The following is a 13,937-nucleotide window of genomic DNA, read 5'->3' as shown; positions in this document are numbered from 1 at the left end:
GAGAAGTTAAACTCAATATTTAATTTTACTTCCTATCAAACCACGGTCCCTCATCCACACCTATACAACATGGGCTTTTGAATTCAGAACAATCTAGATTTTAGAAGGGCTTTATAAACATAGCATCATATCTATATTATATCTATATTATATTATATTATATTATATTATATTATATTATATTATATTATATCTATAGCACACCTTCAGTGTGACTGCAATTAAATGATGTTCAGAATAAGCACTCAGTGCTGTTCTGGTTTTGTGATTTGCTCTCAGAACAAGCAAGCTACAGCCCAGCCCTGAAAGACCAGATTTTATTCTGACTGACATTCACATGTATCAAGGAAGCAATCAGCCAGATCTGGATTTTTAAATACAAGTTAAGCATCCATAATCCAAAAATCCAAGATCCAAATATGCTCCCAAGTCCAAGCCTTTTGACTTCTAACATGTCAAAAAGTGGGGAAAAAAATCTCCTATCTGGTCTTGTGGGACAATCAAAACACGAACACACTGGAAATACTATGTAAGGTCATCTTCAGACTGTACACACAGTCTGAAGGAATACCTGAGACATGAGTAAATGGAATCTCATCCCAAAGATATGGCCGTGCGTGCGTGCGTGCGTGCGTGCGTGCGTGCGTGCGTGCGTGTGTTTCAAATCTGAAAAAAACAACTGAAACAGTTGTGTCCCAATGACTTCAGTTAAAAGATATTCAACCTGTGCTGTGGATTTCTCTGGTTATACCAGGACAGGACACTTTTGCCCACTGCTCTGTGAGCCTGACTCTCTGGGACATACGAACTCCCTGCCTCTACCGGAGAGAACACTGAAGAACGACTCAACTCCACACTAGTCTGCCTTTCCAGTGCCACAACTGGACACATGCACTCACACACACACTCACACACAGTCTCACATTCGCACACACTTGTGCACAAGCACACAGACACAAAAACACACTCACACATGGATGCCATGCCTGCCTGTCTGGCACATTCTCCCCACCATGGTGATCATGGATTCTTCTGGAACTGTGAATTTTATAAGTTGCCTCTGTCATGGTGCCTCTTCACAGTGACAGAAAAGTAACTAAGACGCCATGTTTACATAGCAATCACCTTAATGACTTAGCTCCCTCCCTCCAGCCATTTCTTTTACCTTTGATTAGTTTAACATCAGAGAGATAAACATTATGCTTGTTTATGTCCAATTAGACATCTGTCATGATGATCGAACAAACGTTCCTGCCTTCATCACAAATGATATCTGAACTCATGTCAACAACACCAAAGTCTAAGTATCAGATTCAGTAAACACTATATTTATCTGTGAAAACACTGAGCAGGCCAACTAACCAAGCCTATGTTGGTGTCCCAGTTGCTGTTCTACCGCTGTGAAGACACACCATGACCAAGGCAGCTTACAGAAGGCAGCATTTAATTGGGAGATTGCTTACGGTTTCAGAGGGTGCATGATCATCATGGTGAGGCGTTGGTGGCACCCAGGCAGACATGGTACCGGATGCTAATTGCTAGGAGTGTATAACCTGATCTTCAGGCAGCAGAAGAGACTGGGCCTGGCACAGGTTTTTGAAACCTCAAAGCCATACATTCTCCAACAGGGCTGTATCTCCTAATCTTTTCTAAATAGTCCATCAAGTGGGAACCAGTCATTCAAACATGAGCCTATAGGGACCATTCCCTATCAAACCACCACAGTTGACCAGGGTTGTTTGATATCTGCTAAATACCTCAGGTCTTCTATAGAGCTAAAGAAATTAGGTGTACCAACATGTGATCAAAGAGAGCTCTGCCCTCTCAAGAGATGAGCAGTAACCAGGCTTTGACTAGGAAGGAGGAAGGAAAGCCCAACTCACCATAGAAGAGGAAGGCCTTGGTCATCGGATGATGCTGGAAGGTCCTGTTGATAGTAAAGAAGCAAGCATCTGCCCCACACTGGCCGAGCCTGCCAGTCTCTCCAGTCAGTGGGGACCACCACAGCACAATGGGGTAGCTACCAGCATCTACCTTGTCCCTCTCAGGTAAGGCCAGTGCTTCCTTTTCAGGAAATAGATTCAGGTGTTCAGGCTCTCCCTCCATGTCTTTATGTCCATCTTGCAAATCGGAGTTTTGAAACTTCTTCCTTTCAAATTTCCCAAGCTCAACCACTACCTGAAAGTGAAGGCAACCAGGATCAGAATCTGGTTCTCCCATTTCTTTCAGCACATCTCCCATCTGTCTCCATGATTTTGCTTCCTGTTAGTCTTCAGCAACAACATTTCAAAATCTCAAACATTCGATCTTACCAATAAAGACTCAGAAGCCGAATGCTATGGTGAAAGCCTGCTAGCTCAGAGAGACAGAGAAAGCAACCAACTGACCTTCCTCCTTGGCTGACATCCCACAAGGAAAAGCAAGCCCTCCTCCACACTGGCTCAAAAACCCTTCAAACTGAACGTCCCTCCCTTCTACTTCCTGTGTCTCTCTATCCATCCTTCCGATTCCCCCTTACTCTCTATGGTTTTTTCCTATGGTCACTCCCTGTCAACTGGTTGCTTGCTCCACCTCTTGACCTACGGTTGACAGTATTAATCCTGTTTACAACAAACAGAAAGGCATGTGCTAAGGCTGAGCCACATCACAAGTAGAAACAGGTTTTTCTAGTAAATAGTATCATCTTGGGGTTCACAGTGTGATCAAATATACTACAACAAAACCCCTTTAAAATAACACACATATTACTATACAATTATAGAGGCCAAGAGCTAGGCAAGGGCTTATAGTCTAAAATCAAAGGGCCAGCAAATGTATATTCTTCTCTACAGACTCCGAGGGACAGCCCAATATCTTGGCTTTTTTTCTGTCTTTTAGGAATAGCTCACAATGCTTATTTGGCTCGTGACCCCATTTTCAATATTTAGATCTATTGATATGACTTTCCTCATTGCTGACATCAGCCCTCTCTGGGACCACATCCAGGAAAGGTCCTCTGCTTTTAATGACTTGTGATTACCTTCAATCTCTGTGGATAATTCAGGATTACCTCCTTTCTTCAGTCCAGTGATGCTATAAGAGCATACCTGAGGCTGATAATCTCTAAAGAGGAAAGACTGGTTTCTCATAGTTCTAGAGACTACATGATCCAACACTGAGGAGACAATGAGAAGGAAAGGGGAGGAAGGGCTGGGATGTAGCTTAGTGCTGGAATGCTTGTCCTCTATAATCAAACCAGTGGGCTTTATCCTGACTCATGCTGTCCCCTCAAAGAGATTATTTTAGAGCCAGAATGGTGGTATATACATGTGATCCTAGCACATTAGAAGCTGAGGCAGTAGCTACCAAGTTCAGGGTCAACATGGAATCTGTCTCAAAAAAAGGACAGACGGACAGACAGAATGAATGAATGAATGAATGAATGAATGAATGAATGAATGTCATCATTTTATCAGCATCCAGCCTTAAGACAACACAGTTCCATGATAATGGCATTGAGCCCACAGCACATCACCTTTTAACATCCCGCCTCTCATCACTCTTACTGTGTAGATTCAATTTCCAACAGATAAACATTAAGGGACACATTCACACCAAAGCCTTTCCCCATCCCAAGCTACACTCGCACTAATCACATCTGCAAGGGCCCTTCTGCCACGGGAAGTGATACGTTCACAGCTTCCAGAGGCTGGGACATGGATATAGCTCCCAAATTATCTGCCAACCAGGGTTAGTCATTCTAATGGACAGTCAGTCACAGAGGGTCCTGAAACCTCTCCCAGGATCCCACGGGATGATGTACTAACTCCTGCACAGTGACCCACAGAGGGTTTGCACCCGGTATGGGAGAAGATCCACACTCAGCAGCCAGGGTCAGCTCCATTTTAAAGGGCATGCTATTCCTGGTATGACAAAGGGGCCACTGGCCACCATGCATCACATGGAGTCTGTAACTCCCTGCAAAAAGGGTAAAACTTAAAGCACCCATACCAACTAAAATGTTAAGACCTTTTCTATGAAAGCCAAGTGCTATTCCAAAAGAGTAAAGCAATTACATTAGCTTTAAGCAACCAAAACCAAGGCAGCCCTTGCCAAGAGCTTTCTCTGCATTTTTATAATGTAATAATGTGGCTCTTCCCCAAAAGCTTGAGGGAAGCAAGTGAATTTACAGCCCCAGACCCTTTCTTCATTTGACCTTTCTTGCGAATGTACAACCAGTAACTTAAGGAGAAAAAAGAAAAGGCTGTCAAAACTCCAGGAGATGGAACTGCAAATACAAAATTTGTTCCATGTGCCTCACCTACGTCTCCTGTGTGAAGGGTAAAGTTCATTAAAAATGGAAACAGGCAATTTTAAAGAGAGATAAATACACTCTTAATATGTATCTATCCCCAGATGTCACTCTTGAGTAATAAAAAATATGGGAGACAAAAGGACATTGAATAAAACCCTAAGGATAAGATCAGCCAAATCTACAATCCAAAGGAGAAATAAAACCAGTTTCTTCAACAAATCCAAGAGAGGGAATAAAATATGGAACAAAAGAAACCTCCCAAACAAACAAACAAAAAATACAAATGCAAAACTCATGATTTACCACCCAAATGCAGTATGGGAAGGTGTATTTATTTACTGCAGATTCAGAATGCCATTGCAAAAGAGCTTTTAACGAGGAGAAATCTAGCATACCTACTGCAGAGGGTACTTAGAAACTATTGTTCCCTGCGGTAGGTGAGACAACAGTTGTGTGGTTATGGTTTTTGAAGTCTGTGTGCTGAAGAGATGCCTCAGTGACTAAGTGCAGTTACCACCCTCCTAAAAGACCTGAGTTTGTTCCCGGGATCCACACTAGACAGCTCAAAACTCCTGTGACTCTAGCTATGTAGGACCTGACACCTTCTTTTAGTCTCTGCAGAGACTCACACAAATATGGCACAGTTGCACACATACACACACATGCATACATACAGACGCACACCCACACACACAAAAACTAAAACAAAAATAAATAAATCTTTTAAAGTCTAATTGTGTGATATAGTGAACATACAATTCCAGCATTCAGGACAAGGGGCTCTAAGACAGGAGGATAGTGAGTTTGAAATTAGCCCAGGCAGGAGAGACACAGACACAGAGAGACAGAGACAGATCAACCTAGTCTCAAAAAGAAAAATGGTCCATATCTGTTAGAAAAACATACTGAGGCATAGACAAGTGAAGCACTACACGGATTTGTTTTAAAATACTCCACGTGTATTCATGATTTTTTTCTGCAAGCAGGTCATTAAAATTCAAAAATAAAGATACATATACACGTATTGAGTTTTCTGACAAAAAATAATGAAGTGTGGATTCAGAATGATGTCTAAAATCCATGACTCCCTCCGAGAGCATTTGGGCTTCGCTGGACGATTGTCATTTATACCGTCATGTGTAGACTATAATCTGCATTAGTCATTTTTCTCACTGCTATGACCAAATACCCAACGACGAGCTTGCAGATAGGGAACACGGCACATTTTGGCAGGGAAGTCACAAAAAGAGCGGCTCCGAGTGGTGGGAACGCCTGACTAGCTTTTCCCCTCCCAGCTTGGCAGAGCAGGAGGCAGAGAAGGGACGCTCATTTTAGTTTCTCCTTCTTTCCCTTTTATTTCATCAGGACCCTCAGCCCATAGGAAGGTGCCACACATAGTCCAGGTTAGTCTTCCCTTCTCTATTAAACATCCCTGGAAAAGCCCTCACTGAGAGACGCGGAGGTGTGACTCCTAGGTGATTCTAAACCCATTGTCCTAAAATGAACAATGAAGATTAACCATCATGTCATTGATTGTAAACGTGTAGGTTATAAAACGTGATGTGGGATGATTATATATGCAGGTACCTCTGTCTGTACTTGGGGTATAGCCTCGAAGGAGATAATTATATTCAGATAAGGTCATTAGGGTCCTAATCCAGTAAAACTGAGATCACTATAAAAGGAGACACAGAAGCACTGCGGGGTACATAGAAGCACAGAGGAAAGGCCATATGAGCACAGAGGGAGAAGAAGACAGGAGGCGGGTCTCAGAAGACACAACCCAATTGTAGATAGCTCTTGGGCAGGAGTAGGAACCCACTCATAACCCACTCATGTCTACTTTCCGGCCCCAGTGCTGAAACCCCATCTGGTTGGAATGAAAACTTAATAACCTTTCTGTCATGCAAGGAAAAGAATGAACTTCATTATTACTTACAGTGAATATACTGGGGATTAGACAAACTTAGTAACTTCTCCACGTTGATATTAGGTTTGAAGGAGAGAACCTGAAGCTGGAATTCAAAATGCTAGTTCCATACCTCACGTAGTTAATAGCTACTAATATGCGCTGACTACAATCCTGCAGGGTGCTTTCGAGGTTCTTAGAGCCTTTTGTTCCCTTCCTGTTTGACCCCTGACAGCTGTTCTAGGGAGGGTTGGTTGTTCTCTGTGTTAGTATCATTTAGTATGAATTTTATAGTATTCATGTTAGAAACTACGAAAGAATACATGAATTTCAGTTTTCTCCAACGGAGTGTCACTGGGTATATCACGTGCATTCCATAAAGACTCCATGCCAAAACACACACACACACACATACACACACACACACTCCATTTTTTTTGCAAGTTTTTGTTTCATTTTGGCATTTTTTTGTCTTACTGTTTTTTCATTGTTTGATATTTGTTTTGTGTTTTATGCTTTTTTTCTTAAGAGAAAGAACATAAAAGTCGGATGGGTAGGGAAGTGAGAGGATCATAGAGGCACTGGAAGAGGAGAAAAACATGATGAAAATATACTGTATGAAGAAAAAATTTAATAAAGTTGTAAAAATGACTGAACATGGTGGCATATGCCTATAGTCACAACAGTTGGGAGGTTAGAGGCAGGAAGATCAATGCTGAAGGTTATCCTTGAATACATATCAAACCTGAAGCCCATGAGACAATGTTAAAAAGAAAAAGAGAAAGTGTTCTCCTGACTGGACATGGTGGTTCCTTCCTTTAACCTCAATACCTAGGAGCCAGAAGCAGAAGTATTTTGAGTTCAAGACTACCCTGCACTACATAGAAGAAACTTACAAACACACACATACACACACACAGGGGAAGAAGAGGAGGATGAGGATAGAGAAGAAGAGTAATAAAGAAAAAAGTATAAAAGAAAAGAATAGAATTGAGGTGCTCTCCTTGCATCGTGTCATGTGAGTTCACAATGCTGAAAAGTTAAGCAAACATCAATGACTCAAAGTCCTGGGGAAAGAGAACTGGGGAGGAAGGAGACGGTAAAGGCCTAGCAATGAACCTGCTCTACAAAACCCAGATTCCCAGTACCTGGAGTGTGACCATGAGAAAGACAGTAGCTGTCACACACAGGCAAGATGCCAGAAGCTTCCTCCTCTGAATCCGCACCATGCTGCCCCGACTCGGATGACTGACAAAGGGCTGGCCTGGCCACCAGGTGTCCTTTAGTCAGCCCACAGCCAGAGACAACTTCACATGGAAGAACCATCTGGGTGTCAATTTCCTGCTGGGAGCTGGTCTCCATGAAGGACTGAGAGCCAATGTTCCGAATGGGCCTGGCTTGGCGCTGAGAGGGAACAGCAGGCAATCTTCTTAGTCTATCATCAGAACGGCTGGAGTCCTCAGACACGGTGCCATCCAAAAACACTGCAACAAATGAATAGTAGTTTAACCATTATGAAGGACTGATAGGTATAGCCTAACTGGGTAAAAGCACAGAAGTCTTACGCTAGAAGGAACCTTATAGATCACATACATAAAACCTAATGATATCCATATACTCACTCAGAAATAAGGTAACAGGGACCAGAATGATTCCCAAACTTGTTTGGTGCCACATAGTTCTATCAACCAAGTCTCAATTCTCTCTGTAATTCTGCCATCAGAAGAATTGGATTCCAGGGTTACTTACAGGAAGTTGCTTCCTAGCCAGGAATAAAGAAATGACCACACAACGCGCGCGCGCGCCCACACACACACACACACACACACACACACACTTCTGATAAAGCTAGAGGGACAAAAATAATAAAGGCTGAGGCTAACGAAACTAACCAGCCCATCAAGGACTTCTGTGTCTGGATTATTTGCTGAGTCCTTTGTAGAAAGTACAGCAAAGCAGGGGGCTGTGTGGGGAGATGAGTTTCTGCTAGCTTCACGTAAGATTTTCATCTATCTGAACTGGGTGAACTGTTTTGGTGTTTTGGAGACAGGTCCCCATGAAGCTAGGCTGGCCTCAAACTCACTATTGTAGCCAAAGATATCCCTAAGCCTCTCATTCCTTCCCCACCCCTGATTCTGCCTCCTAAATGGTGTGATTATAGGGACCGCTCCACCACGCCCTGATTTATGGAGTATTAGGAATGAAACCCAGGTCCTGTGTGTTCCAGGCAGGCAGCCAATCAACCGAGCTACATTCCCAGCCTCTTCAGAAAATAAATAAGTAAACATGGTCACCTACATAGACTCCCCCATAGCCTCCGCCATCCCAGTTCTCCAGCTGGGGAGATGCTCCCAACCGATTTCCATTCTCACTCTTAACAGAGGGGGATATAGAGACTGATGTGGCCACCTCCTCCCATAGCCAGACGGGACTTCCAGTGGAAGGACTGTGACATCAACTGACCCACAAAACCTTCAACCCAACCATGACAATAAACCCTTTTGGAACCAAGGACTTCCTCATGTCATTGGGGCCTGCCGCCAAAGCCTCCAGGCCGCTGGAATCTTAGACCTCCTCCTGCATGTGGGTCCCGCCGCAGCGTGGAAGGCCTCCGGGACGTCCTCCACCACTGCGGCAGCTTATTTTTTCCCACAATTAGGTAGTAAAATGTTCTCATCTTAGATGGGAATAAAACTACATCCCTTTCAGCCCAGCTAGATGGGTCAGTGGGTAAAATCACTTACCATGCAAACCTCTGACCTATGTTTGATCTCTGCAACTCATGGTTTAAGACTACTTCCAGAAAGTTGCCCTTTCTGGAACACCTACACACGTGTTCACTGTTACACGCAGTCACATTCGCCTCATACCAAACACACGTACAATCATATAAAGCACTGAAAGTAAAATTAAGACTGCATCAGCTGCCAAGGAGTTTCAAATCTGTCACTTCACTAAATCTTATTTACAATCACTTTGAAAAATAAGACAAGGTTGAGGTTATTCCAGTTATCACAAAAGAGAACCCAAGCCTTACTAAATTTAAGCAACTGGCCTGGGATCATATTTTTAGAAATGGCTCTGGAAATCAGGTCATGGGATTTCAAGATCAATAGAAAGAAAGAGACACCAGATATTACGAAAGAGACAGTCAAGAATTAAGGGAAACATACACTGAAGCTAGCTTGGGATATTTTTGTAGCTACTGTGGCTCAGGATACTTGCAGGGGGGTTGACTTTTGTTTTTGTTTTTGCTTTGCGATCTGTATAAAGTCATATCTACTACCAAAGAATAATTCAAGAGGACAAATTCCCTTCATGTACATCACCTCATAGTTAGGTTACTGCTGAAGCCAGGGGCTGTAGGAAGGTGTCAGGAGCCTGGCTGTGATTTAAATATTCACGACTGAAGAGCAGATTCCAGTATCTGAATTATACTCTGTAGCAACCTGCCTCGCCTCGGGGTACATTTCCAATAGTAGCAGGTAATCTAATACAGGCCAGTAATTAGCCAGGAGCATGTCAAATCAAGTCAGAAGTCATCCAGCTGGGGAGGGCAGATGGACCCACAGAGAGCATCACGTAGGCCCTCAAGCTTCAAAGAAAAGGCATTCCAAAATCGGAGGCTCCCCTCTGTTTCTGTTTCATCATTGCCTACAGGATGAACCTCAGAGTTCTTCAGAGAGAACTCTGGACAGAGAACATCAAGACAATGCCCCATAATAATATTTTCCAGGACAGAGGAAGTATCTGCTCATAGGCCGTGGTATGTGTCTTAGTTAGGGTTTTACTGCTGTGAACAGACACCATGACCAAGGCAACTCTTATAAGGACAACATTTAATTGGGCCTGGCTCATAGGTTCAGAGGTTCAGTCCATTTATCATCAAGGTGGGAGCATGGCAGCATCAAGACAGTCTGGTTGCAGGAGGAGCTGAGAGTTCTAAATCTTTATCTGAAGGCTGCTAGCAGAATACAGACTTCCAGTCAGCTAGGATGAGGGTTTTAAAGCCCACACCCACAATGACACACCTACTCCAACAAGGCCACACCTACTCCAACAGGGCCACACCTTCTAATAGTGCCACTCCCTGGGCCAAGCATATACAAACCATCACAGTACGTAACATCTGAAATATACTCTGACTAAAACCATTCCCTGACCGAGAGTTGAACTTCCCTAATGTATTGCATGGCTGCTTTGCACTGTTTGCTGTTGCCCATCTGCTCTGAGGAAAGGGTCTGGATGAGTGGAGGATCTAGAAGTACTTTTATACAAAGAAATGAGCAGGAAAATAATTCCTGTTTTCTTCTACAGAAGGTAAGGCTAAGTATCCCAAAGAAAATCCGCAGACTGTGAGTGCCAAGCTTCAGATTTTGGCAGTGCAGAGCCAGCAATAGAACCAAGGAATGATTTCTGCCCCGTTCCCGACAAAGTTGATGAACCAGGACCACTGACATGCCTGACACACTGAGTTGTCTAGCTCTGGAATTGCTACTTTTCTTGTTGCTGTAAGAAACCATGGGACAAAAGCAACATAAGGGACTTAAGGGACCTAGGGTGGGTAAGGTTTGGCTCACCTCACAGTGGAGACAGCACAGGAGTGGCTGTGTGAGGGGGCTGCTCACACTGTGTTCACAGTCAGGAAACAGGTGACTCTAGTGCTCAGCTCACTTCCTCTCTTTTATCCAACACACAGAATGCTGCAGCCCTCAATCAGAGCAAGCCTTCCCTTCTCACCTGAACCTTTCTGGAAACATCCTTGGAGACATCTCCAGAGTCATGCTTCCCTGACCCTGACAATCCAGATTAACTATCCCAAATCCTGACACTCAGTGGGCTCCTCTTCTCCTCCCTCTCCCTATTGGCAGGATAGAAGTGAGGCAGAAAACACAGTTCTAAAATGACTCTTCTGATTGGTTGTCCGTTAGCAATTGGGAATTCAATAGGAATCGTCTTTACTGGGCTATAAAGATAACACCAGAGACTGGTTTCAAAGGAATCTAATTATCAAGCCTGAATGGTTCACAGTAATGCTTAATTTCTCAAATAGGCTTGGTTTTCCAAGAGATACTGTCACTTCATAATGCATAAATCTCTAGTACACCCCTTAAAGTGTGGCTGTCCTTAGAAATGACATGGGACACTGGCAGCAATGTGTCATGTTCTCAAACATTTTTACTTGTCTCCTTTCCACTATACCTCATCAAGACTCCTCCTTCATCCCTACAGTGGGTGCTCTCAAGCCCCTAATCTAGTGATCTTCCCATTCCCATCCTCCTGGATGCTCCACTCAGCTAGTGAAATCTTCATGTCCCAAGAAGGAAAACTGAGTATCCTGCTCTGACTGAAGTCTGCCCATGCCTTCACAAAGCTTCCAGATTTCAGCTTTAAAAGAGGCCCAATCCGGGGCTGCAGCTCAATGATAGGTTGCTTGTCTACCATACACAAGGCCCTGGGCTCCAACCCCAACGATGAAAAAGAAACTCAGATGTGAACCCCACTCTATTTCTCTAGCTACCTTCAAAGGTCTCTTCCTGGGGTCTACTTCCATCACCCAGGCCACTTCTTCTTCTTCAGGCTCTACAACTCCCCCAGACAGTGCCACCAGCTAGGGACCAAGTGTACAAACATGAGATTGTGGGAGAGGGTGTCTGGTGTAGAAGGATGAGAGTAAGATTGTTTCTTGGAACAATCCTGCATACATATAAAAGCACTTAAATATAGTCTGGGAAGGTTTTTGTACTACGGCAGCTTTATGCATACATGAGCAACACTGGCCAAATTATCATCTTTTCCTTTACTTCCTTTTTATTTTTAAACATTTTATTCTCCATCATCATAAACCTCCATTAGCTGATATGGTATGGAATAATATCTAGTACTTACAGAGAGAAGCAGAAATCAAAGACAGCATGTAGTTCAAAGTGATAGCATCACCCAAAAATGGGCAACATAAGCATCAAACAAAACAATTCTGCCACATCTCATTAAATACTACTTTGCTATACTTTGTACATTGTTGACTCACTCAGACAAAAATTTGTCCAAGGGCAACTCAGGTAACAAAATACTCAGGTGAACGCACAGGAAAATTTCTTATACCAGAACTGGCTAAGTAATTCCTCTGTATAAAATTGAAGTAAAATGGGAGAAGAGGAAAGAAAAGTACCCACCACTGAGCTAAGAGACTCAAGAATAGAATGTGTTCTTATCTACGTTCACATTATCATCAACTACTTATATAAAACTCAGGACAGGACGATAAACCCAGCTAAGAATGGTGAGAGAACAGCACAGAAGCAAGTGTCTTGTACAGAAAACAGACCTACAATGTCTGGTAACAATCGAGGTTCCCTGAAGGGGAAATGAAAACTTGGGTTTCTCTGCACAAAATGTGGCCTTATTTTGTAATCTAGTTGTTATTCTGGGCATATTGAGAAAAAAAGACATTTCAACAACATATTCACAGGAAGGCATAAATAACAATACAATGTCTTTCTGTGTAAGAGAATTTAGAGCGATAGTGGTAATGAGAATGGATAATCCAACAACAAACAGGTACCTTTTTAGAGTTACAGTCATTAACTTTTTGTAAGACTTTCCCCCCCCCCCATGCCACCAATGCACGGAGCAGTAGCTCTAGATGATGTCTTCTGCAACCATGGTGTCAAATATCTGGTAACATATTTGATGCTCCCTTCCACGTGTGACATTGTAGGACTTGATGAGGCACTCCAGCCATGGGTATGCATCTATCTTTATTCCTGGAGGACAAATGACATTCATAATCCTTTCCAGGTTTCTCTGAAGGTCATCATCAGTGAGGACTTCTGATGCTGGGATCTGGAAAAACTTCTCCGAATCCTTGAGGTAGACATCTACTACTCCAGTTCCATCATCAAAAGTGAAAGTCATAACAAACACATACTGTAGAGGTACAATGCCCAGAACTTCTGCCACAGAGGAAGGAATCCATAGTCTTTTATTAGGAATGGTACTTAGGGTTTTTATGGGCTTCAAGTTTGAGCACCGTTTACATCCATAGTGACACACCCTTCCTCGTATGAGGAATGGCGCCGCAAGATTTAGGAGCTCCAGGTCCTCAGGGCCAGACCTCACAGGGATCACACTGTGAAACATGCTTGACAGTTTGGAGATTTCACAGAGCCGTCCTCCTTCTATCAAAACTAGACATTCACTTGAGTGAGGAAGGATGCCATCATTTTTTACAAAATGGACAGCAACCTGCCGTCCTCCTTGGCCTTCCGTGGTCCAGACTTTTGAGTCATATAACGGTGTATCTTGCAGCTTGCAGTCTGGAGGTGTGACTGTAGCATCTTGCAAAATTTTATCCACATTTTCTTCATATGGAATTTCTTGCAATAAATGGCATTTAGGACAAAGAAGTTTAACAGACTGTAAAAGTCTTCTGGGCTTGTATGATCTTAGCTTTGCTCTGATTCGATATATTCGAGGAGCTCTTTGCTTCAAAATGGCACACAATGTTGTCTTCTCTAAATAATGGTAATTTGTAAGTGTTGTAGCACAGAGTTGTTGACATCTTTCCACCTCACACAGGGAAACTAAGTCTGATTCAGAGCTTGAAGATGTTAAACAATTCACCACACTGTCTGTATCATCTGAGGTCTGAATAGCTTCCAAATCTACAGATTCTAAAGCTTTTTTCAGCTGATCCACGTCAGAGTTACTTTCTGGTAAGACTCTGATCCC

General features: G+C 43.1%; 1 protein-coding gene and 1 pseudogene across 2 annotated transcripts in view; both read right to left on the bottom strand.

Moving 5' to 3' along the window:
• Positions 1 to 13,937, bottom strand: part of Fut10 (fucosyltransferase 10) — a 65,006-nt gene that overhangs the window by 48,997 nt on the left and 2,072 nt on the right. Inside the window, exons 2-3 of one of the 2 annotated variants that reach the window (XM_028768201.1) lie at positions 7,352 to 7,687; positions 1,884 to 2,178 (exon numbers count right to left, since the gene is read on the bottom strand). In XM_028768201.1, coding sequence (XP_028624034.1) covers positions 1,884 to 2,178; positions 7,352 to 7,432 — 376 coding nt within the window. In that variant the 5' untranslated portion in view covers positions 7,433 to 7,687. The remainder of the gene's footprint in view (positions 1 to 1,883; positions 2,179 to 7,351; positions 7,688 to 13,937) is intronic. The other variant, XM_028768200.1, reaches the window with a different exon arrangement.
• LOC114621864 lies at positions 12,846 to 13,931 on the bottom strand (annotated as a pseudogene).

Source organism: Grammomys surdaster, unplaced genomic scaffold (assembly GCF_004785775.1).
Source record: "Grammomys surdaster isolate TR1022 unplaced genomic scaffold, NIH_TR_1.0 185, whole genome shotgun sequence".
In the NCBI taxonomy this organism is placed as follows: Eukaryota; Metazoa; Chordata; class Mammalia; order Rodentia; family Muridae; genus Grammomys; species Grammomys surdaster.
This window is presented reverse-complemented; position numbering and strand designations above follow the sequence as displayed.